At 44.8% G+C, this 25,481-nt stretch overlaps 1 protein-coding gene and 1 pseudogene across 2 annotated transcripts in view; one reads left to right on the forward strand and one right to left on the reverse strand.

Annotated features, from left to right (window-relative positions):
• Positions 1–18,089, forward strand: part of LOC122425483 (conserved oligomeric Golgi complex subunit 2-like) — a 37,795-nt gene extending 19,706 nt beyond the window's left edge. The window contains exons 4-8 of one of the 2 annotated variants that reach the window (XM_043443906.1): positions 12,000–12,061; positions 13,271–13,421; positions 14,993–15,224; positions 16,015–16,086; positions 16,286–18,089. In XM_043443906.1, the coding sequence (XP_043299841.1) occupies positions 12,000–12,061; positions 13,271–13,421; positions 14,993–15,224; positions 16,015–16,029 (460 nt within the window). In that variant the 3' untranslated portion in view covers positions 16,030–16,086; positions 16,286–18,089. Of the gene's footprint in view, positions 1–11,999; positions 12,062–13,270; positions 13,422–14,992; positions 15,225–16,014; positions 16,087–16,285 lie in introns of those variants that run through there. The other variant, XM_043443908.1, reaches the window with a different exon arrangement.
• Positions 8,096–8,941, reverse strand: LOC122425363 (annotated as a pseudogene).
• Positions 18,090–25,481: the final 7,392 nt, after the last annotated feature.

A 25,481-nucleotide genomic window follows, 5' to 3' on the forward strand; every position in this document is an offset into this window, starting at 1 on the left:
AACAGGATCTGCCCACCTCCTCTCCCTGCCTCTACCCTCTCCCGTCCCCTCTGCCCTTAGGCTGTCACATTGACCCACAATTCTGATATATAGGCACTGCCTTCTTCCTAAGTCTTTAGTGGCTGCTTGTTGCGTGTGGAGGAAAGTCTAGGCGTCTTGATGCGGCGTAGGAGGCCCTGCACACTCCAGCCTCAGTGGTCCTTGTGTGTGGCACTCTGTGGGCTTCCCTTGCTCCGCTGGTCCCCGGCACACATTTGGTGGGTCTGTGTTTTTCCTCAGAGTCCTCTGCCTTTCCCTTTCTTTTTGTTGATCTGTCATCCCGTGTGAAGCCCAACGCAGATGCCACTTCCTTCAAGAGACCTCCCACCTTCCATCCTAAAGTCTGGCTTTCATCCTGTTCTCTGCAGGCGACTGCGTGTTGCTCTCACTTCTGTTGAGGACTAGTTTCCATCTTAACAGCTTGCTCCCATCCTGCACAGCCCATACTCCCCACCCCTGGCACAGTGTCTTAAGACAGCAACTATCCAATATTTGTGAAATGAAAGACTCAGTCAATTTGCAGCACTAGAAAGGCAAATCAAGTCCCTTTCTTCATGGAGTGAAAATTATTTTTAGCCTTGAAATTTTTTTTTTTTTTTTTTGAAAAGAGAAACCTGGGAAATAAATGTGCTGATTGACTGGGAAGTACCCTCTCTGTTTCCACTAGATGATTTCAGATGAAGCTTTGTTTTGCCACTTTTGTGTAATAATAGTCAAGATTTAGTTGGATTTGGATTTGGGGTAAGAATTTAATAGAAGTCATCATGTGAAATTAAAGAGGCCACAGTAACAAAACAACTGATCCTTAGATTTGACAAGCCTAGTCTTGGTCCTGAAATGTCAAGTTTCATGCCTCACATGTTTGTTCTTTTCCACAGTTTTCAGGGTGGCAGAACTCATGTAGAAAGCTCAGAAATTTGAGTATCTAGACTGTACCTTGGTAGGTCGTCTGCCTTTGCTTCACGCCACATCGTCTTGTTGCCCTGGACCCTCCCTGGCTCAGCATCTGCCTTTGGGTGCTCTGTATACCCAGCAATAGCAGTGATGTTCAGGAGTTATTTTCCAGAGGACGTAAATTAGCTTTTCTAACTGTTGATCTTGCAGAGATAAATTTTCCTTTTGAGGCTTTAATTATATATTTAGTTTGGAAATGAGGTGATCTTGTCATTCATTGTTGCTCACATTATGTGCATTTGCATTCTACAATCTTCAATTTTGTTCTCTCTTCCTATACCTTATTAGAGCTAGTTCTTATTGGGATTAAAAGTATATGATATGATACGTGGAACTGGGTATGTGGGACATAGGCATCTCCTTTCCCTCATCGAATATAAAGAAAATTACCTTAATATAGAGCATGTTAACAATGCAGCAAAGTGGGTAGATCAGTGAGATGGTGTTGCCTAAAGATATTTACAGATTTTTAAGTAGAGAGAAACTTAAGGAACCCGCCTTTTTAATTTATGTACTGTGTATTTAACACTATTAACATAGCACTTACTATATGCCAGTAAGTGCTAAATGCTTTACAAACCATACACCATCCTAAATGCTTTACAAACCTTATTCCATATAATGACCCTATGATTTTAAAGATGAGGAAACCAAAACATGGTTAAATGACCCGAGATTTGAACTCAGGTGCTGTGGCTCCTGAGAGCATGATTTTCTCTCAGTGTTCTCTCTCACCTAAGTGTGTGAATTAGAAACTCAGAATTTGGCCTTTTTGCTGACAATACAAAATAAAGCATGTGCATATGGAAACCATGAATGTTATCAGGTTTTTTTTGTATTAAGAGTTGTAATCCAGATTTTACATGAAATGGTCATAGAACGTTAGACCTGAAGGTAATCAGAGGTAGCTGAGTCACAAAGCTGTTAGTAATTGGTAAATTAGTGTGATTAACAGTGTTTTAGAACTGAGTGGTGTTAAGGTTGAATACAAAGATTGCTTTTCTTGTGGTATTAGATTGCTGCTTTTTCAAGATAGTGTATAAACATGGTAGTCCATTTAAGGGGAGAAAACTGTGCCACGGCAAGTCGGCGTAGTTTTGCATTATCCTTGACCCCAGCTGTCTGCTATGTTTGCTATAATTGTAGGAGTCAGGACACAGAGGATGTGTCAGGTTCTAGATGAGAATGAGATCAAGGAGTGAAATAGAAGTTTGGGCCTAAAAACAAAATAATTGACAAATACAGTTGTTTTTAAAAAGTTGAAGTAAATTTTAGGCTGAGGAACTTTTATTTTACTAAAATACCACAGTGGAATTTTGCTTTTTGTAAGTAGATGTTTCTGGTGTATTTGACTGAAATTTTTCTCTTATCTTACAGTGAAAAGGGCAATATTGTTCCCGGCTATGATTTTTTGGTGAATTCTGTCTGGCCAGAAATAATACGAGGATTAGAAGAAAAGTTACCCATGCTTTTTAATCCTGGGCATCCTGATGCATTTCACCAGTTACCTTTCCCTCTGTTGTCTTGATTCTTGAAGGTGTTAACCTGAGATAATCGTGTCTTTTTTGCACAGTCTTTTGCACAGTTCTGTGGTTTATTGAAAATCACAGTCTGAGTTGCGGAGCCAGCATTTACCTTAAAAATACATGCATTATTTTATTCAGGTCATAGTCTCTGATACTTTGGGGACTAAGAATATTTTTTAGAATGTAAGGTAGAATTCAGTCGAGAAGCAGTTATGACTAGATATGGATGTTTTTTATCTAAATTTTAAAAAAGATCTTAAGGACTGTTGAAAGCAAATCTCTTTACAGTTGTTTTCAATGAAAAATTAAGTTTGTAGAACTCTTCTATATCACTTTGAAGGAAAACAAGAAATAGTAATTGGATTGTAGTATATAATATAACTAATACTGTAATTATTAATGTAGTATAAAAATGTCCTATATAATTTGAAAGATTAGGAGGCCTTGATATTTCTTTTTTTTTTTTTTTAAATCATGTTTTTTATTTAAAGGACTTCATGGTTGATATAGCAAAAGGAAACCCATATGTTAATTTTCCGTTTTTTAAAGATGTTGTGTAGTGTACTGGAGAGGAATAAAGACTCTAGGCCAAAAAAAAAAAAAAGACTCTAGGCCAAATGGCCTAAGTCTGCACCCCGATCTCCTGCTCAGTTCCCTGCTGCTCAGCCTCTTGGTGCCTCTCCTCCTCTTCCTGCTCTGGATTTTGATTTTTGTTTCTTTTATTTTTTTATTCAATATGACAATCTTTGTCTATTAATTAGGTAATTTATTAAATTGACAGTGATCGTAGTGATTGATATATTTGTGGTTTTTTAGTTCTTCCTATTTGTCCCATTTTTCTTTCTTCTTTTCCTTTCTCTCTCTTTTTTTTTTTTTTCTTTCCCACCTTCTTTGTATTGTGCACTTTCGGGAATTTGTTTTTCTCATTTATTCTCTTTTACCCCTCTACTGATTTGGAAGTTCTGCCCGCCGTTTATTTGTGTATTAAGTAACCTTAGTGTTTACTTAACAGAATTTAAAGTTACTGGTGTCCTTCAGCCTCCCATACAGCACAAGGATCTTAGATGCCAATCATGCCATTCCATAGTATATGTTAGTTACCAGGGTCTTATTTCTATTTTGATTTTTTTATGCCCCCCAATTGGGCATTACTTTTATTGCTTTAACATGGCCATCATCCTCCTCTCAAAATTATTCCACATGTTTATCATTTCCTTTGCTTATTGTTCCTTCTTGGATGTTATACCTTTTCTCTTGGATCATTTTCCTTCCTCCTGAAATTCATCTCTTACAAATTTCTGTTGATAATAAATTTCACTTTTTTATGATAAACCCTCGGTTAGTATTTGTTTGCAAATAACTTTATACCTTTTATGTTTGAAACGTAGTTTTGCTGGAAGTATTATTCTCTGCAGTTTGAACTTTGTCATTTGAAAGTAGTTGTTGCTGTTGTTGGTTGGTAGTTATAATGGCTTTTTCCCCTTTTAAAATTTTCCCAGTGACTTTGGTGTGCTGTTTCATTCTGATCTATCTAGTGTGGACTTTTTTTTATTGGCTGAATTTAAGATTTGTTGGATTTTCTGAATCTGAGGATTGGTGGTTTTTTAAATCATTTCTGTATCATTTTTATTCATTAACTCAGTTGTGCTTCTTTCTCATTCCTTTATTATTTGCTTTTAGAACTCTTAATTAATTATCCTCACTTTATCTTTCATGTTTCCTGAATTTATTTTTTTATTTTTCATCTCTTTGTGCTACATTCTGGGTAATTTCTTGGGATTTTTCTTCTAGTTCAAGAATTCCTTTTTCAGTTGTGTCTAAATTCCTTTTCACATGTTTCAAATTTATCATTATTTTCATTTCTAGCAGCTCTATTTGCCTCTTTTTCTAATTGTGCTTGGTCGCTTTGCTTACTGATCTTTAAAGTGTAGAGAGGTACAAGTTGAGTGTGGTGAGCCTGGGCCTAATAACTTCACAACAGGTGAAGTTCACAAATTTAGAACTTTACTATCAGAAATACCACTTATCTATTCTCTTGACCCTTGTTACAGTATGTTGAACCATATAATTAAGTAATATGATTTTCAACCAGTTGTGTGACACTGAGTTTTGTGACTTTATAAAATAGATCTTTGTAAATAAATAAAGTATGGCTTTTAAAAATAGATACCATAAGCAGAATGAGGTAATGGTCTTAATGCTAATGCTAGACCCTTTACATCCCTCTTTAGAGAATCATATTGATCGTGTTAGGCTCAGGAGATATTTCAGCTCAGGAATGAAGCTTTCTGATGAAATCATTGACTTTAGAATTCTAAACCAATACTTAATGTTCATGGTTACATTTCTTGCAAGAAATGCTTTCAGTTTTCAGTGTTAATGAGACATGCTTTTGAGAAGAGAGAAGTATTTTTGCATTGCTTTAATATCCATTATATGCAGGGGTGTGGTTTTATCCCAAAAGGGATGAGTAATAACTTTTCTTTGTCTCAGCTCCTCACATCTAGAGCACACTTAGGGAATTCAGTAAGTGTAGCTAAGAGTCGGACACAACTGCGAGACTTCACCTTCACTTTTCACTTTCATGAACTGGGAAAGGAAATGGCAATCCACTCCAGTGTTCTTGCCTGGAGAATCCCAGGGATATGGGAGCCTGTTGGGCTGCCGTCTGTGGGGTCACACAGAGTCGGACAGGAGTGAGGCGACTTAGCAGCAGCAGCTCCAAACCAGTTGAAAGGAATTTAACACTATATGGTGTTTACTGTACTACAATTCCCATGTAATCACAGACATCATATTTAGGCGATTGGTTTGGTGACCCAGAATGGAGCTTCTCTTCAGTGAGAAGTACGTGGGAAATCCTGCAGTGTTCCCCCTAGAGCCGGGGGACTGAGAGCCCTTGCCAAAGGATATGCAGCTGCAGGTTTGCACTGCTGACTGTCTGGGCTTCTGGTTCCTCTGTTTCCTTGCTTTGTTTCTGAGTCAGTTCTCTCTGAGCCTGAGCAGAAGAGAAAGTGTCATCTCTATGGGAGATGATAATGAAAGCAGTTAACCTAGTAGTGTAGTTTTCTGGGTTAAATTGAATAACACAATTGTAAACACTGTGTCCAGATGATACATGTTCAGTAAGTGTTACCTGCTGCTCTTAGTGGTGTTGCTAGATTCCCCTTGTCAGTCTTCATGCTGTCCCATCTATAAAAATGATGTAATTACTCACATGCTTTGAGTAATTGCTTTCCTTTTCTTCCCTCCTTTCTTCCCTTTCTTTAAATTTTGTACTTCTTCTCGAAAGGCAGTGAAAACTATACCGCTTAATCTGTGATCTCTCGTGGTTCCATTGGACAGTTAGGGGTGCCCTAGAAGATGAGTGAGAGCTGTCACTTAAAGACCACTGGACTTAGCATACCTGGGTCTCTAGATGGGCTTGCCACCTAAGACCTTGAGCAAGTCATAGAACCACTTTGGGCATCACTCAGTGTGGGGATCTTCAGAGGAAGATCCTGTAAGGGCCTAATGAGATCTTAACCCTATGATTCTGTGTGTTGATCTTTATCTTGATTTCCATTTTTCAGTATGTGATCCCAATTCTGGTTAGTTTCCTTAAAGTGAAAATTCCACCTGTTTGTTCTTATTTTAGAAATATACCATAAGTATGGATTTTGTAAGAACATTTGAACAGCAGTGTGGATCACAGGCCAGTGTAAAAAGATTACGAGCACATCCTGCCTATCACAGCTTCAATAATAAGTGGAACTTGCCTGTTTATTTTCAAATAAGGTCAGTAATTTATTCCCATCACCTCCACCCTTCTGAAATAGGATTTGAACACCAGTTCAGATGGACTGAACTCCATCTTACAGCCCCTTCTTGGAGATCATCATATTATTCCTTGGGAAACAATTTAGAACAGAAACGCACAAGAAGTATCATGATTGCCAAAGTTCTGGCCTGTATGACAAAAGGATTAAGTTTTACTCTCTTGTCATTAGCAAGCTGAGAACGCTAGATTCCAAGGGAGCTAGACCAGGCCCAGCTTCATTCCCAGGTGCTATGTCTTCATTCACCATGAAGAGACAGAGAGCTGGTCACCTAGCAGCTCTTCCTCTCCACTTTCCTCTTCCATCACTTGCTTCAAATAGCAGACCTATCCTTCATCTGTAGTTTTGCTCATCTGTAACATTTTTATCCTCAGAGGGAATCAGGAAAAGTGTTCTTTCTTGAAATATTCTTTGTGTAGCTGATTCCATCCATCAATGTATAAGAATTGTAGTTATTATTTTGGCTTCCTTTATAATCTTGGTGAGTATTCTGGAAAATGGTGACACTTTCTTTCCAGATAGCATAATGATATCACCAGTGTCAGTAAGTGGTCCTGTAGACAATTTGGGGGCAATTTAGGATAACTTCTTAACAATGTATGTTCCCCTAGAAAAAGATTCTCTTGAATGAGATCACAGTGAGTTCCTCCATAGAATGGTGTTAACTAGAGTATTTTATTATTTAGAGTGGTTTTTAAAGACTTGCAAGCTTTTTGTTTAAATTGCTGGATGCTTTCATTAATTATGATGCAGTCCTTCCCTGGAGTTCTTAGGAATAATTACAGAGAGGGAAATATATTAAATCCCTTGACTTGCCATGATTGAGAATGTATATAATCCTCTTTTGATGATGAAATCAAAGCTGTCAGACTGTTAGTATGGTGCTCTTTTACATACAATACTGAGCTTTATACTTAATTTTTCAAGTTTATGTTATCATGTAGGTAAGAAATTAAGGATTTGTTTGTCTGAGATACTCATGGACTGCATGGGATGTAATCGTTATGTGGTGATCAAGATGTAGCCAGGGCAAGAAGCCCTTTTGGTTTGTGAGAAAAATTTTAAATGGTGAAGCATCATTTTATAGTGTAAGAGTGCAGTAGAAAAATAATATTTAAACTTTCCGTGTCTCCTGTAGTCTACATTTTGGCTTAGATTGCTTTAGATATCTAAGAACCATCACAGCCCATACTCCTGTTTACTGCCTCCAAACACCTCTTAGCTAGTCATTTCCCCAGACCCCAGACCCCCACACTTGGTAATCTTGCACTGTCATGTCATTCTGCCTTCTGGAGCTCTGGGCCCTGCAGGGTAGCACAGCCTGGCCTCAGCCCGTCTTCCTCTCATCATAGGTTCTCTCAAAGCTGGTAATTGAGTCTTAAACTATGCCGAAACTCAGCCAGTCCCATGAAAGACTTTTTTTTGTTTGTTTTGTTTTTGTTTTTATTTTTTTACAGTTACTATTTTAACGGTTGAACAGTGCACCTCAAAAGTTCTGTCATCAATACACAGTGAATGGACTCCAGTGATGAAGGCTCCAGAGAGATGGCAAACTACTTTTAAAGTGAAAGCTTGTGATGGAGTGTCTCCAAATTGGAGGAGACGAGAATATGGGCTTGGGGATATAGGCAGGATAAAGGAATTTCAAAGTACTACTGCTTAGGAGTATATATATTTCAAGACAGCTACTATACCTTGTCTATGCTTTATCCTAATCTGGAATAACTGCACGTTCATGCCAAATAAAGTTTCTACTTTCTAGGAAGAGGAGCAGTCTGTTAGGAAAAGTATGTTCTTAGTCAGGGGAAGATGTGAAGACATTTCTCTCATAAGTCCTCTTTTATTTGGTAATGTCTTTTGATGTCTTTTGGCGACATCACTGTATGCTATTTCAACCTTATCACTGGGGCAGGTGTTGGTGAACTCATCCCTACTGTAGGCATTAGTTAGGTATCTCCAGGTGCCAGTCACTCCTTTTGGAATATCAAAGTTTAGGGGTATTTTTTCACCACCACCTTGACAATGTGCAGCTTGGGCAGCAGGTTGCAGTCAGTTAGTGTCATTTCATTGCCATCCAGAAATTTACATGTGGAAAACTTGATGTCCTCCATACTAGTCTCATCAATTTCATCAGGGAGGGGAGAATTCAGATAGTCATCTACTTTCTGCAGTGTTTTCAAGAGACCCCGCTCCACAGCTGCATTAGCCTCTGGCGTTGAATTCTTGATATATGCAGAGAATTTGGCAAAGATGTCCATTCCAGCAGTATTTGATTCTGGGTGTTTTGCTGAAAGCTTTAAGTACTTGGGAGGGCATAAGCCTTCTTCAAGAAATTCTTCAATCTTATTTACATCCATTTTGACCTCACTGTTGAAAGTTATAAATGGTAGGTGGGTCCCCAGAGCCAAGTTCTGCAGGTCTGCAGGCTTCCTTTTCAGGTCAACAGTTGTGACACAACTCCTCTGAGCCAAAGAATCATGAAGAGCCTCTGGGAAAAGGGGCAGTTTCCTATGCTTTCACCATCACTGCCAGCCTTGACAAGAGCTCGATGATGGGCTCTTTGTCCTCCTCCTTCAACCCGTTCAGCAGCATCGACAAGGCCATGGCCAGTTCAGCTGGGCTCCGCGGACAGCGGTGGTGACAGCGGCCGTTTCTGCTCCGGGACTGCTCTGGCTACGGGCTCCCGCCGCGCTGCAGCTCCTTGGACTGTTCTAGCATCTAGCTCGCCTCAGCCTCCGTGCCTCAGGCTCGTCTCCTCAGCACTGCCCCACACCCCACGCACGCGACTCTGAGGCTCTGAGGTGGCCGCAGCCCCGGCCCCTTCAAGTCGCGGGGGCGGGGCGCCAGGGCATGAAAGACATTTTTAATCTTCACCAGAGTCTAGCCATAAGCATTCAAAGGAATTGCTTAACTTTTCTTTGTGAATAGTTTTATTTAAAATTGATGAAATTTAAAAAGTTAGGTTTGAGTTATGAAGTGTGGAACCTGTTTTCCATGCATTTGCTCTTCCACTTAAAAAGAAATTCAAGTAATACTTTATAGAACACCATTCTGTTGATTTTTGTCAGTGGTTGGGTTATTTATTCTCTGGGATAACAGAATGTTCTGCGAACATGGCTGGTGTCAAAGCTGTTTTGCTGTCTGATTCACTTCAGGGTCATTTAAAGTAAGCCTAAAGGCCAGTAGGATGGTGATGTTTCAGCAAATTCCTAGGAAGGAATATCGGTACTAATATTGCACTCTCAGTAGCAATCAGATAGTCCCGGGTCTGACTCTGTGCCGACATCTCCGTCATCTTCAAGGAAAAAGGCACCCCTCCCACCACCTCCATTCTGTGAGCACACGGGCACCCCTTCTGTCTCTGGTCCCCTGTTGTGTCAACACACCCTATTGTGTCAACACTTCATTTGTTCTTCAGGAGTTTTGGAAAGTAGGGTTAGGCATTAGTTTTCATAGAAAGAGATTAAATACACATGGGCCCCAGCAGTTTCAAATGGTAGTAAATCAGTGGCTGCCTGGAAGCTGGGTGTTAGCGCCATAAGTGCCACAGGCAGTGGTGTGTCTTTTTTGATTGAGCTTTTGCTAGAATGGTGTATGCTCCCAGGATGGTCACATGTGTGTTCTCTGCTCCATTCAGCACATGCTTAGTGTGGTGTAGCTGCTCTACAGCGTGGAGTCTGCGTGGTACTGATGCGCCTTCCTTCCCCTCCACCCTCCTCAAGTTGTGTCCATGCGTCAGTAGAGCCGTGTGTGGGGGAGGGGTGTGTGTCTCCAGATCATCCCCATACCCAAATGGAAGAGTTAGGAGTGTTTGTATTTGGGGTTGCCTTTCTTACAAAGCCTCTATCAAGAGTAGAATGGCATCCCATATACCTGTGAAAACTATAGCATAACTTTTCAAATTTCACCAAAGTAACATCTCACTTTGTTTATTTTCTAAGAAGTACAACCTAACACCTCAATCCTGGAAGTTACTGGCCAGCAAAGCTACTTGAGGGGCTGGTGCTGGACTCCTGGAGGGTAGGGAGAGGGGACAACTGGGTCACATGACATAGACAGTTTTAGTCTTAGGGATCTCACACCTGGTCACACGTCATCTGCACGTCTGATTAAAAGGCATTAATGTTAGGGGTCTGCTGCATTTGTGTCTTGCACTTTCTCGTTTGTATGGTTTTCAGATTGTTGTGGCATACATACAGTTTTATCCTGTGTCATTACTTACACTGAATGATACCTATTCCTCTGATGGCCGCAGAACTTCCAGCTGACCTCTCTTCACGCTGCATTCAGTAGGAACTGTGCCGCATGTTACAGAAACCTTCCCTTCCTTGGGGCTGTGAAGGTGGCTTCTGGTTTTCCGCGTTCTGAACAATGCTGTGTTGGTGCCAGGCCTTTTCTGTGCTGAAGCTTCCTTCCTGTGTTTCGTGTGTTAACATGTGGGCAAACGGTGGGATTCGGGGTCTGAGGCGAACGCAGGAGCTGGTCTGCTCTCGTCACTGCAAGGCAGCCCCTGCCCTCTCCCCCCAGTGTGCTCAGGAGCACCGCCTTCTTTGCAGTTCTCCAGTGCTCCCTTCTCTTCCTCCACTGCTCTTCTGCCTCCTTCTGGGCCTCTTCCTGCTGCTTGGAGAGACTCGCCTTTCAAAGGCTTCACGGGGCAGTCGCTGAGTTCTTTCCTGCGTGTGGCACAGGGAAGCTGTGGGAGCGGCCAGCTCCAGCAGGCAGGGTGGTCCAGAGTCCTCTGCTCTCAGCCACTCGTGCCTTTGAGGGCAGGGCTGCTGCTATTTCTATGAAGTGCTGCTGCGTTTACTCTCCAGTTTCCTGAAGATCAGTCTCTGGACTGCTTTTAAAAAGCAGGTAAGTGCTATCCAAAAAACCAAGATTGTGGATTAGGTAAATTGATGTTAAGTATGTGTCAGAATTTATTGGTAGCAAGGGAACTAGTGGGTGACAGAAGAATGTATGGTAAAGAAAGTATGAACATGGAAGGGTTATATAGGTGGGAAGGAGGATGCTACATAGGCAGCTAATTAAGGAAATGAATACACACACGGTTTCATTTCACAGTCATAAAAATGTGTCCACATGAGGTATTAAAACAGAAGGCTGTGAGAAGATGGTATGAAATGACAAATGGCCCAGCAGAGAAAACAGAAAACCCATCCAGAAAGCAGATCCTGAGCCTCAGGGTGGGCCTGCAGTTACCAATAGCAGCACGAGAGACAGGCAGCAGACATTTGATGAGTGCCAGGCAGAGACTTGTTCTAGTTTAACTGCCTACTTTCAGTGATATGTCTCAAGCTGCAAAGATATAGAACATAACTTCTGCATTTCTTAGTTTGAGGGACATTTGCTTTCTTCTGATAGTGTGGAGCTAAGAGGACTGGAAAAACCAGTCTTATGGCCCTGAAGTGATTACCTGATTATATAGGTGGTGGGACTTGCCAGAAATGGCTTCCTGGTCAAGTAATTCAGATAAGTTTATTTCCTGCTCAGTAAGAAAAAAAATCTGGAGGCCAGGCATCAGGGCTGCTGGGGCATCTCTAAGGCACTGGCCCTACAAGCAAGCAGGAGAATGGTCCTATTGCCTGGGGAGGGGGAGGCTGGGGGGAGAGGCACCTGAAGCAGAGAAAACAGCCATTTACACTCTTGTTTTTTCTCTCAGATTTAGAGAAATAGCGGGATCCTTAGAAGCAGCACTTACAGACGTCCTGGAAGATGCACCAGGTAACATCCTCAAAGTGACAGAGGCTATCGTTAAGCGGGCTAATTCCTTTCACCAAGTCTTCTTGGTGGCCTTAGCGCCCTGGGAGCACTTTGACCTTTTGCTGTCTTCCAGTAGTGTTACTTGCTCAGTTGTGTCCAACTCTTTGCAACCCCATGGATTGTAGCCTACCAGGCTCCTCTGTCCATGAAATTTTCCAAGCAAGATTACTGGAGTGGGTACCCATTCCTGACCCAGGGATCAAACCCAGGTCTCCTGCATTGCATGCAGATGATTTACCGTCAGAGCCACCAGGGAAGTAAGTTAGACCCTGAAGATACAGTTTAAGTTCTTTTTTAAAAAAAGGTTTCTAGAGCTTCCAGCTGTATAGAGATGATGTAAAGGATACTTTAAGAACAGGGGAAGGAGACCACATTTTCGCTTCTGAATATAATGTGTCAAGGGGATATAACCCCTGCTGTGCTTAAGTGACAGCCTTTTTTTGTAGCCTTGTGGCTACCCTCCACTTCCCTCTCAAGCTGAGGTAAAGGATCAGAATGACCCTTCCCTCCAGAGGATGACTCTCAGCTCGGACTGCTGCCTCAGGCCTCCAGAGCCCTTGGCCCAGTCCTGGGACAGTGGGCGGGTGGCTGGGGTCAGCCTACGCTTTCCAGACGTGTTTGCATCTAGTCACGCTTTAGGCGTCCCTGGTGCCTGCTCACCCAGGTGGCTGTTCCTGTAGCCACAAAGCTCCACTCCACTGTGCTCCCTTTTGTGTGGCCAACTTCCATCTAAACTGCACTCTTTTAGCCTCAAAAGTTCATTTTCAGCTGTCTTTGCAAAAGTAGCCATGTGTAATTGACTTCCTATATTTAAATAGCATATTCAGGAGTGGAAGGGAAGACAGGACGAATTCAAAACCAAAGATTAAACCCTTGCAAGTGACTGCCACTCCAATTTGCATTTGTTGCTTTATTATAAAGTACCTGTTAACTAATTATTTCTGATTGTTATATATGTTTAATATGCATCAAATGCCTGGGAGAAGGAGTCATGGAAAATTAGAAAACAGCGTTACAGGCCTCTTGGCTGTCCACTCCACCTCCCTAAATCTTCGCTGACCTCATAGGATTCTTCAGAATGTCATTGGCTTCACTCTTGGCTTGTCCGTTGAAGATTTTAGCTGTTAGCCCTTCCACTGCGACTCCTTAACTGTGCGTTTTTACCTCTAGCTGGGAGCTTGTATCACCTTTTGGCTTCTCATAGGACGTGGAGCAGCCTTCGGAGGTGCTGGTCTGACAAGATGTTCTTGCCGCTGCTGGCGCATCGTCTGTGGAGACTGACGCTGCAGATCTGGCACGGTACTCCATATTTGTCAAGGAGGTGAGGGCTGGCTGGTGCTCATCCCTAATCAAGACTGAAATGAATTAAAGATAGGTTAAGCTAAACGTGCCAAGATTTTTAAAGCCCATGTGGTCATGAGAGGTTGATGCAAGGGCTATAGTCCAACTTCCCAAGTTTCTGTCCGTTGCACTGGATTTCCTTTTCACTCTTGTTTATGTGACCTTTAGGGACATCAGTTGTCACATATTCATTGCTTTGTCCTTTTGAAAAGCACCGCATTGACCTCATTTTCCCTTAGGAAAACCAGAATCTTTGTAAGGTGCCTCCAATACAGAGGCACCATAAAACAGAGATGATCATTTTAATGAAGATGATAAAAATATCCACATTTTTTCCTTAATATTTGGAAATTGAAAAACACCAAGTGGCTGAAATTAGAAGGTTGTAAAATTGATTAACCTTGCCTTCGTTTCAGAAACCCTTTTCAGCTTGGCTGTATTAGGTATTCACATGCCTATGATGACTGATCAGTTTTTGTGCATAAAGCCACAGTGGTCCAGTGCTGAGCACCCGGCCCCACCAGGTCCGCTCCAGGCCTCAGAGATGCCTGCTGCACAGACAACTCAGTGATAGACACACACCCCGGCCAGTGCAAGGTGATGAGTATAAGAAAGCGTGAGCGGAAGTGTAGGAAAGATGACATGGAGAAGCCATCATCCACGGACACGGAAGCACTCTGTCAACTGGAGGAGAGTGTTTCAGTGGAAAAAGCACAGGCTTCAAGTCAAAGTCAGACCTTGGCCCTGCTGCTCTTTTTAATTTTGTGGTCTTAGGGAAATTGGCTGAATCTCAGATTCTTAGTCTGTAAAATAGGAACACAGCTTCTACATATGCTTGTTGTGAGGTGAGGAGTAAAGAGATTTCTTGCCCAGCAAACTGATAACGAAGGTGCCCAGCAGATAATGGTGCTCCATCCACGTTCCTCTCCTCTTCCTCCTTTGCCTCCCTCTACTCAGAGGAGTCTCAGTAGAGCACCCTGCCCTATGAAACTGTTCATGAAGATCGTGCAGTTCCTGGGACACCATGGACTTGATATGATCCTCTGAGGCCTGGACTTGCTTCATCATCCCCAGCAAGATGCCAGCCAGTGATTATTCTTACACCTAGAATATTCCATTCTTTTCTCAATGCAAGTGCTCTTCTCTTAGATTTTTTTTTCCCTTGTAGCAGTCCATTATGCAGAGAACACTTATGTCGTTTGTATTACTTGAAGCATAATTGAGGTTGAGACTTTTATTTTTTACCCTTATGATAATAATTTATTAAGTAAATACAGTAAATCGTTTACCTTAAGCAGTTAATTAACTTTTTAAAACCTATGATGTTCCGGATCTCAATTTTCCATTAGTTTCGGGACCTCTTGCTTTCTTTCTGACTGTTACTTAAGTCAAGGAGGGGAAATGCACATAGGATCAAAGTTTGTCCTGTTTCTGTTTTTCACACCTACCTGGAGAGACAGGATGTGGTATCCTTTCTTGAGTTAACTTTCACTTAATACTTTGTGGACAGCTGGCATTTTGTGTTGAGTTACATGCTCATGTATCTTGCAGGTGGAAACATTTTATTGCTGAAATCCTTTTTCAGCCTTTACTCAGGCCCATCTCTAATGAAAGTGCTAAGGATGTTAAAAAGCCTTTGGTAACTGGCAGCAAAGATCTTTCTATCACCCAAGGACTTCGCGAAGACCAAGCGAGTGGCCCTTCTGAAACAAAGCCCATCATCTCCACTTCCAGCACTCAGCTTGTCTGTGTGGTCACAGACCTGGACAGGCTTCAGGAGCAGGTGAGCCTGTGTCGCAGAGGATTCTAAGTGTGGGATTCAGGGTTCTCACTGTCTGGCCTCATGGGGTTTAGACCTGTGGGCCCAGGGCCCCTGAGAGTGAGCATCCTTTCCCTCCCTCTGGCGTTGCCTCCACCCCCGACTGGCACGCTCTCCTCCTTGGGTAGCAGCCTGTCTACAACGTGCCTGCCTGGAGCCCCGGCTTCCCCTGAGCAGTGACGCCACAGGCCAGGGCAAGCCAGGCCCTCATTAGCTCAGCTCACTCTGTGGAGCCATGGTCTTTAATGGGTTGGATTCTAATTGTTTCTAGTCTACTTACCCAGTACTTATCCTTTAAAAGTGCCGAACTATTAAAACGTCTTCCTGTGTCCTCCACATAGGCTTCATGTTCTTGCTTTTACCATTAACAGAACTTTGTTTAAGAACAGAATGTGTTTAAGTGCTCTGATACATAATTCTGCTTTTTTCAGGTTTAAGTGTTTTGTGGTACTTGGACAAATACTGTATGTGTTGAGCAAAAACATGGTCTTTATCATAAGGTTTTCTTGGTATCGAGGGGAGCTACAGAATAGTGTTAATAGCCATGAAAATATGATTTTCCATGTTGTTGAATTATTTTCTACTGAAACCATTAATTAAGAATTTTGTTTTCTTCTGATGAAAGTTACTGAAAGTTTCGAGTTTAGTTTTATCATTAATTGATAACATTCTAGAGCTGTAGGTGCATATAGAAGTGTCTCTTCCTTTGATTAATAAAAAGTAACTGAATATATAAAGTGCATATTTATTTCAGCTCCAGAACTCTTAGAAACAATCAAGCCAAAATGTGAAGTGATGGGCTTTAAGAATTTTTCTTCCATCTCAGGTAAAAATGAATCTAAGATTCAGCAAATCTTTGAATAAGAAATAACATAATAGAATTTTAGAGACTAGGATATATTTAATTAACAGTATTCTCTAGTTGTAAATCCTTGGTTTTTCTGTATTCTGTTCTGTGGTTTTTAACTTCTCTGAATGAGATATTTTAATGCTAATAATTTGATTTGGTTTGGTTTATTGTATAGATTGAGCCTCTGCCCCACAACAAGAGGAGCCACTGCAGTGAGAAGCCCGCACACCACTAGTTATGGCCCACGCTCACCCAAACTAGGGAAAAGCCCACACACGAAGACCCAACACAGCCAAAAATAAATAAAATCGTTTTCCTAAAAAATGCATATCTAACAAAGAATCTGTACTCAAATTGTCCAAGAAAACTAGAGTAAATAAGCCCATTCATAACTGGTAAAGATTGAAATAGACACCGGGCCATGGAGGTTATACTAATAGTAAACTCTCCTACAGAAACATACTCAAGATACTGGTGGGATGCATGCACAGCCTCCTTTGGAGGACAGTTTTTTTCAGTAACCACATGGGACAAGCACTGAATTCTATACATGACAAGTGGTGGAAGCCAGGTATCTTACTATTGGTGTGGGAAGTTACGGATAAACAAAAGGAAAGGTTACAAGATCCATGGAGACGACATCACAAATTACCTTTAACTGAATATGTTCAAAGGTAAGCTGGAATACATGTATATATTTCCAAGTATTGTCAGCTGAGCATATTTAGCTCCTACATGTATGTTTTAAATATCGTTCTCTAGTGAAAGAGAACAGGAGATGTCCCTGGTGGTCCAGTGGTAAAGGATCTGCCTACCAATGCAGGGAACACGGGTTCAATCCCTGGTCCTAGAAGATTCCACATGCCCAGGGGCAACGAAGCCCCCGTACAACTACTGAAGTACTTGCATGCTCCAGAGCCCAAGTTCTGCAACCAGAGAAAGTGCTGCAATGAGAAGCCGGGCTCCTTTGTCCATGGGAATTTTCCGGGCAAGAATACTGGAGTGGGTTGCCATGCCCTCCTCCAGGGGATCTTCCCAACCCAGGGATAGGATTCCTGCATTGGCAGGTAGGTTCTTTACCACTAGCACCACCTGGGGCAAAAGTGCCTAAATGGAGATCAGGGAAACCCAGTTAGGAGAAGGGACTCCGAGGGAAGGAGACTCTCAGTCACACTCAGAGAAGCCTGGCAGGTAGTTCTGCAGGTGGAAGAGGACAAGGAAGCAGGCTGGAGCTGTGTAGAAGATGAAAGAGGGAACTAAAGCAGGGGCCCCCAACGTCTAGGATCTAATGCCTGATGATCTGAGGTGGAGCTGATGAAATAACACTAAATGTAAGTGTTCGGGCACTCAGCCATGTCCAACCCTTTGTAGCCCACCAGGCTCCTCAGTCTATTGAATTCTTCAGGCAAGAATACTGGAGTGGGTTGTCCTTTGCTTCTCCAGGAGATCTTCCCGACCCAGGGATTGAACCCGGGTCTCATGCGTTGCAGGCAGACTCTTTACCAACTGAGTCACCAGGGAACAGAAAGAGAAATAGAGTGCACAATAAATGGCCTGCACTTGAGACATCCCAAAACCTCCCCCCACCCCTATCTGTCAAAAAATTGTCTTCCAGAAAAACTCCCTAGGTCAAGGAAGGAACTTTAAGTGTACTCAGCTGTCCCAGGTTGCTGGCTTAGGGAGATGCTGAAGCAGGGGTGTCCCAAGAGGCAGAAGCTCCCTTGCGTGGGGTCCTCAACAGACCTCCGATAGCCTTGGTGATGATCAGAGAGATTTGTTTCATTTTTTTAAAATATCCTTGTGGGATAAACTTAAAACTTAGCAATTCTCTTACAGTCTTCCTAATAAAAAGTTTTCTTTCTTTACTGATCTGTGAAGTACCAACTGTGACAATCGGAGTTCTAATATACCTCATAGTGTTGCTGCCACTATGGATATTATTATGTGAAATTGAACATATTCAATAAAAATGAAGCATCTGCCCTGTGCCCAGCACTTTCCAAGGGTCGGGGAGTACAATGAAAATAGTCCACAAGATGCACAGCTGGTAGGCACGGTCTTTCAAAGAGCCTTTGACCTTTCCACCAACAGTTTATTCTCAACATCAACACTTGCCAGTTAATGACCAGGCTGGGTAGGAAGCTCATTAAAAACCCAGGAGCCAGGGTTCCTGGAAGGATATCCCATTCTCCCTTGGACAGTCCTCCACCCTCTCTGGCTCTCAGTTTCCTCATCTGCAAAATCGTGGACAACTGACGATAATTCATCCCTGGAACCCAAGCCTATTGAGGGGGAGAGAAATATTACTCCAAGCCCTGGATGATAGACTAGATTGAAAAAAAAAGATGGCATTGCTGGTTTTCAGTCCAACGGACAAATACAATGAAGGAAGGAGCCTCTGGCCCTGCGGGATTTGCCTAGGGGTCTAGTCTGGGAAATTCTTACACATCGGGAGATGGCTCCGAGCTGGATTTCCACAAACAAGAACATCCATGCAAAGGACAAGCCTGCAGAGCTCTGTGCCCATCAGCCACAGGAAGAGACTGCCTCCTGATTAGTCAGCAGCATTTACAAGTGACCTCCTAAGGCCGTCACCAAACTACAGGGGCACCTCTGGGTTTTCTGTTTCCCTCACTTTTCTGACTCTTCTTAAATGCACATTTCTTCATAGAATGCCACAGTAGAAGGAAAATAGGTCGTCAAGTTTGAGACCTCAATTTGCAAAACAACTTGGAGCTTGTTTTGTTTTGTTTTGTTTTTTCTTCATATATTAAAATTTTTACACGTTCTAATTATTCAGTTCCAAAATACCAAACTTATTGCACAGGGTCCCCATGGAAAGTCCCCCAGCAGGACAGCCACACGTTCCCCCATGAAAGGGCAGCAAGGTGCCCTCCTCCCTTCTTTCCTGCCTGGGTGGCCACCAGGTTTTGAAATCCATGCACCCTACTAAGTTTCTAGGGTGCAATTCATGGACCTTTCCCTTTCCCATCCCAGCAGGTGGTCAAGGGCCCACTGGCCTGCAAAGTGCCGGAAGCAGGACTGGGCCAGCCGGCCAGACTAAGGGTTGTGGAATCCCAGCAGGTGAAATCACCAGGCAGGATAAATCCCTTGGAGTTCCATCCCACACTAGGCTGCTTGGGAAAACCTCGCGGTTCAGAGCTTTATGCGAAGGGGTAAAGCGGTAAAGGCCTTGACTCCAAAGGCGAGGCCTTTCTGCGACGGTCAGGCTAGGGGGTGCCAACAGAGAGGGCCCAGGTCCGGTATGCAGGTTGACATACACGGTGTGTTCCCATCAAAGGCAAGAATTTCCCTGACAGATCGAGGCTCACAAGAGCTCTCCTCCAGAGCAAAGGGGAGGGAAGAGATGTGTGGAGGTGGCTGTGCCATTCAAGTGAATGTGTGGCTACGCTCTAAGGCGCCAAGCCCAGGGATAATTGCCCCTAAAAACTCCAAGAAGTACTTTTCCAGAGGGCTGGTACAGGGAGATCTCAGGATGTGGGGAAACCAAGAATCCTTCAGGGGTGAGAAGGGAGCCAGCCGGCGTGTGTTTGCAAGCCTCTATTGGGAAGGAACAGGTTGGCTAACACAATGGGAGACCTCCAGATCTGCTCAGAGGACCAAAGATCCAGAGGCAGGGCTGTGTATCTCCGCTTCCCTTTGCGATACTTGCAAAGGCATTCCCTGTTGATAGCAGGACTGTCCAAAGGAAGCAAGCAGCAGGAGTGTGTTTGACATGACAGGGTGCCTTCCTGGGCTCAGCTCCTCAAAGGGGCCTTTCCTGTTGACGTAGCCCTAAAGCCCCTTTGGGGAGGGGCTTCAGCACTCCTCCTCCTGCTCTGCCAAAGGGTGGAGCAAAGCTAGCTCTGTGATAGGTACGAAAAGGGCAATTGGGGAATTTTCAAGCTCTTGCTAGTCTGAATCACCTCAGGGACAACTCGAGAGAATCTCTGGCTCTGGGGCGCCTAGGTCGGGTATGCAGGTTAACATACAGGGTGTGTTCCCATCAAAGCCCAGAAATTTCCAGAGAGACCCTGGCTCACTAGACCTCTCCTACAGAGCAAAAGGGATGCAAAAGATGTGTGCATGTGGCTGTACATTTCCTTTTGAGAGTGGAGCAACTCCCTCATACCGCAGGCTCAGGGATAACTGCCCTTAAGAAAGGAACTCTAAGGAGCACTTTTCCAGGAAGCTGGGACAGGAAATTTGCAGATGCGGATAGAGTGAGCCTCCTTCGGGGAAGAGGAGACAGCAAGCTGCCGTGTGTTTGCCAGCCTCTATTTGAAGCAAGAAGTTCACTGATACAACGGGAGACCTCCAGTTCTGCTCAGAGCAGCAAAGTTCTAGGGAGAGGGCCGTGAAATGCCCGTTTCCTTTGCAATCCTGGCACAGACATTCCCGGCTGAGAGCAGTACTGCCAATGAGGAATCAAGCCGCAGGAGTGTGATTAGCATGACTGGGGGCCCTCCTGGGCTAAGCCCTTGAAAGTGGCCTTTACCCATATGTAGGCCTCAAGTGCCTTTGGGGAGCGGCTTTGGCCCTGTCTTTCCACACTGACAAAGGTGGGAGAAAATCTAGCTCTGTGAGATGTCTGAAGGGAGCAATTGTATGGATTTTCAAATTCTACTATTATGCAGAACTTTAGGGCCAGTCGAGCAAAATGGGTGCCTTGGAGCCCCTAGGTCTGGTATGCAGTTCCTGAAGCTGCGTGCATTCCTGTTAAAGCCAAGAATTTCCTGGACAGACCTAGTCTCACTAGAGCTCTCCTACAGAGCAAAGGGGACCCTAGAGATGTGTGCACGTGGCTTTACCTTTCCTTTTAAATTTGGGGCGACTCCCTATTCCCCAAGGTTCAGAGATAACTGCCCTTAAGAAAGGAATTCTAAGAAGCGCTTTTCCAGGAGCCTGGGGCAGGAAATTCGCAGGATGCGGGAAAAGCTAGCCTCCTTCAGGGAAAAAGAGACAGCAAGCCGCCGTGTGTTTGCCAGCCTCTATTTGAAGCAAGAAGTTCACTGATACAACGGGAGACCTCCAGTTCCGCTCAGAGCTGCAACGTTCTAGTGAGAGGGCTGTGAAATGCCCATTTCCTTTGCAAACCTTGCACAGACATTCCTGGCTGAGACCAGTACTGCCAATGAGGAAGCAAGCAGGGGGAGTGTGTTTGGCATGATTGGGGACCTTCCGGGTCTCAGCTCCTCAAAGGGGCCTTTCCTCTCTATGTAGGCCACAAGTACCTTTGGGGAGCGGCTTTGGCCCTGTCTTTCCCTAATGACAAATCTTTGAGCAAAGCTAGCTCTGCAAGACGTCTGATGGGAGCAATTGTATGGATTTTCAAGCTCTTCTATTATGCAGCACTTTAGGGCCCAGTCGAGCAAAATGGGTGTTTCTAGCTCTTAGGTCTGGTATGCACTTCCTAAAACTGGGTGTTTTCCCGTTAAAGCCAAGACTTTCCCGGACAGACCTAGTCTCACTAGAGCTCTCCTACACAGCAAAGGGGACGCCAGAGATGTGTGTACGTGGCTGGACCTTTCAGTTTCAGAGTGGGGTGACTCCCTATTACCCCAAGCTCAAAGAAAGGAACTCTAAGAAGTGTTTTTCCAGGAGCCTGGGACAGGAAATTCGCAAAATGTGGGATCCTCCTTTGCGGAAGAAGAGACAGAAAGCTGCGGTGTGTTTCCCAGCCTCTATTTGAAGCAAGAAGTTCGCTGCTACAACGGGAGACCTCCAGCTCTGCTCAGAGCACCAAAGTTCAAGTGAGAGGGCTGTGAACATCCCGTTTTCCTTTGCAATCATTGCACAGACATTCCCGGCTGAGAGCAGTACTGCCAATGAGGAAGAAAGCAGCGGGCATGTGTTTGGCATGATTGGGCGCCCTCCTGGGCTCAGCTCTTCAAAGGGGCCTTTCCTCTCGAAGTTGGCCCCAAATCCCACTGGGGAAGGGCTTTGCCCCTCTTCCTTCCACCCTGCCAATGGGTGGAACAAAGCTGGCTCTGTGAGAGGTAGGAAAAGAGCAGTTGTGTGGATGTTCAAGCTCTTGTGAGAATCAGTTACCCTGGGGCCCCTGGGTGATATATACAGATTAACAGACAGGGTGTGTTCCCATCAAAGCCCAGAAATTTCCAGAGAGACCCTGGCTCACTAGACCTCTCCTACAGAGCAAAAAGGATGCAAGGATGTGTGCACGTGGCTTTACCTTTCCTTTTGAGAGTGGAGCAACTCCCTCGTACCCCAGGCTAAGGGATAACTGCCCTTAAGAAAGGAACTCTAATAGCGCTTTTCCAGGAGCCTGAGACAGGAAATTCGCAGGATGCGGGAAAAGCGAGCCTCCTTCGGGGAAGAGGAGACAGCAAGCTGCCGTGTGTTTGCCAGCCTCTATTTGAAGCAAGGAGTTCGCTGATACAACGGGAGACTTCCAGTTCTGCTCAGAGTAGCAAAGTTCTAGTGAGAGGGCCGTGAAATGCCAGTTTCCTTTGCAATCCTGGCACAGACATTCCCGGCTGAGAGCAGTACTGCCAATGAGGAATCAAGCAGCGGGAGTGTGATTAGCATGTTTGGGGCCCCTCCAGGGCTAAGCCCTTGAAAGTGGCCTTTACCCATATGTAGGCCACAAGTACCTTTGGGGAGCAGCTTTGGCCCTGTCTTTCCACACTGACAAAGGTGGGAGAAAATCTAGCTCTGTGAGACGTCTGAAAGGAGCAATTGTATGGATTTTCAAATTCTACTATTATGCAGAACTTTAGGGCCAGTCGAGCAAAATGGGTGCCTTGGAGCCCCTAGGTCTGGTATGCAGTTCCTGAAACTGCATGCATTCCCGTTAAAGCCAAGAATTTCCTGGACAGACCTAGTCTCACTAGAGCTCTCCTACAGAGCAAAGGGGACCCTAGAGATGTGTGCACGTGGCTTTACATTTCCTTTTGTGTTTGCGGCGACTCCCTATTCCCCAAGGTTCAGAGATAACTGCCCTTAAGAAAGGAACTCTAAGAAGCGCTTTTCCAGGAGCCTGGGACAGGAAATTCTCAGGATACGGGAAAAGCAAGCCTCCTTCAGGGAAGAAGAGACAGCAAGCCGCCGTGTGTTTGCCAGTCTCTATTTGAAGCAAGAAGTCTCTTATACAATGGGAGAACTCCAGTTCTCCTCAGAGCATTAAAGTTTTAGTGAGAGGGCTGTGAAAAGCCCATTTCCTTTGCAATCCTTGCACAGACATTCTTGGCTGAGAGCATTACGGCTCTAGGCCTTGGCAGTGTGGAGACAGCTGGTCCGCACCTTCTCTCCTAGGAGGCCTGGGGCCTAGCTCTAGTGGAAAGGCACTAGCGGAGCTGACCCCAGGAAGGCAACACGGTCATGTCTGACACACTCCTGCAGCCTGCTCCTTCATGGGGCAGTACCACTTGAAGCCAGTAATGTCACTGCAAGGCTGGCCAAGGGCAGGGGACACGCTGTGCTCTGACTCTGGCATTCAGGCCTCTGAGCAGAACTGGCCTTCTCCCGCGGGCACACCTCCCCAGTGCCTTCCAAAGGCCGGTTTGCAAACACTCGCCGGCTGCGTGCCACCTCTTCCCCAGAGGAAGCTCGCTTTGCCTGCGTCCAGCGCACTCTGCTTCCAGGCCTGGGAGAAAAGCGCTTCGGGGAGGTCTTCTCTCAGGGCTCTTTCCCCTGAGCCTGGGGACCAGCTAGGGGACCCACACTCACAGGCAAATGCAGAACCACACGCACACGTCTGCTCCAGCCCCCTGCATCCTCAGAGAGCTCTGGTGAGCCTGTCTGTCAGGAACCTCCTTGGCTCCCCCAGCAGCACAGCATGTGTATGGAGGGGCAGGCCCGACCTAGGGGCACAGTGGGCCTCTTTCTCTCCATGGTGCGCTGGGGCTGCTGGGAGAGCAAGGGCTTGAACATCCGTCCAGTTGCTCTTCCCATCCCTCTGACAGAGCCCTCACGGCTCTAGGCCTTGGCCGTGTGGAGACACCCGGTCCGCACCTCCTCTCCAAGGAGGCCTGGGGCCTCATCTGAGTAGAAAGGCACTAGTGGAGCTGACCCCAGGAAGGCACCCGGGCATGTCTGACACACTCCCTCAACCTGCCCCTTCAGGGGAGAGAAGCCAAACCAGACACTGCATGTAGAAAGGAGGTCCCACACTCCACCCCTAGAAAGAAGCAGTCCTGCACACCACATCTAGAGAGGAGGATCCACTCCAATACTAGAGAGTAGCCACTCAAACCACAAATAAAGATGTGCCAGTAACCTGCACCTAGAGAGGAGCAACACAGCATACTGCAACAAGATGGGAGTCCCCAGTCAACAACTAGAGAGGACAACCCCAGGAAGAGTACAACTAGGGAAGAGCACTGTAGCATTTCACCACTAGAGTGAAGCCCAACTGCCAAAACTAGAGTTGAATGCACACCACAACTAGATAGCTGACATTCAGGCATAAGGAGCATATCACTGCAACTACATAGTACGGATCATATCACTGCAACTACAGAGGTGCCACCCCTGCCTTAAATCGTAACTAGAGTGGAGCACCACTGCCATTAACTGGAGTGAATAACCCTTGCACAGATAGATAGGAATGTGCCCAACACCTCACAATTAGAGAAAAGTGTCCATGCACATCACAACTAGAGTGGAACTCCCACACAGACCATAACGAAAGAGGAGGCCAACACTGCAACTAAAGAGGAGACCCCTGCCACAACTAGAGATAAGCCCCCTGAACATCACCATTAGAAAGGAGCATACCCACATATCACAATTAGACAGAAGACCCTTGCCACGAGTAGAAAGGAGCCCACCATGCCACAACTAAAGAAAACACCCACTACCACAACTAGAGAGTAGCCTCCTGCACATTGCAACTAGAAAAAGGCTCCTTCACATAACAACCAGAAAGGAGCCGCACCCATCACAATTTGAGAAGAGCTCCTTACCACAACTAGAGAGGAGCCCAACTACACAACTAAGGAGGATCCCCCTGCCGCATCAATATAGATTCAAGATAGAGAATCGAACCCTCCACAACTACAGGGTTGATCCCATCCATATCTAGAGAGAAGTCCCATGCCAAAACTAGTGAGTAGTCACCCACACATTGGAACAAGAGAGAAGCCAACCTGCACATTCCGCTAGAGACCAGTCTCCCCAAGACATCACAAGAGGAGGCCCCATCACAACACAAGAGGAACCATGTGTAGCCCCCCAACTTGAGAAGATAACTGAGTCCCCTGCCACGGCTCAAGTGGAACCCTGAGTCCCGCCCTGAAACTCAAGAGGAACCCTGAGTTCTTGCCACAACTTGAGAGGAGCTCTGAGTACCCTGCTGTAACTCGAAAGGAACCCCAAGATTCATGCTGCAACTTTGAGAGCTACCCAGT

This window comes from Cervus canadensis, chromosome 23 (assembly GCF_019320065.1).
Source record: "Cervus canadensis isolate Bull #8, Minnesota chromosome 23, ASM1932006v1, whole genome shotgun sequence".
NCBI lineage: Eukaryota > Metazoa > Chordata > Mammalia > Artiodactyla > Cervidae > Cervus > Cervus canadensis.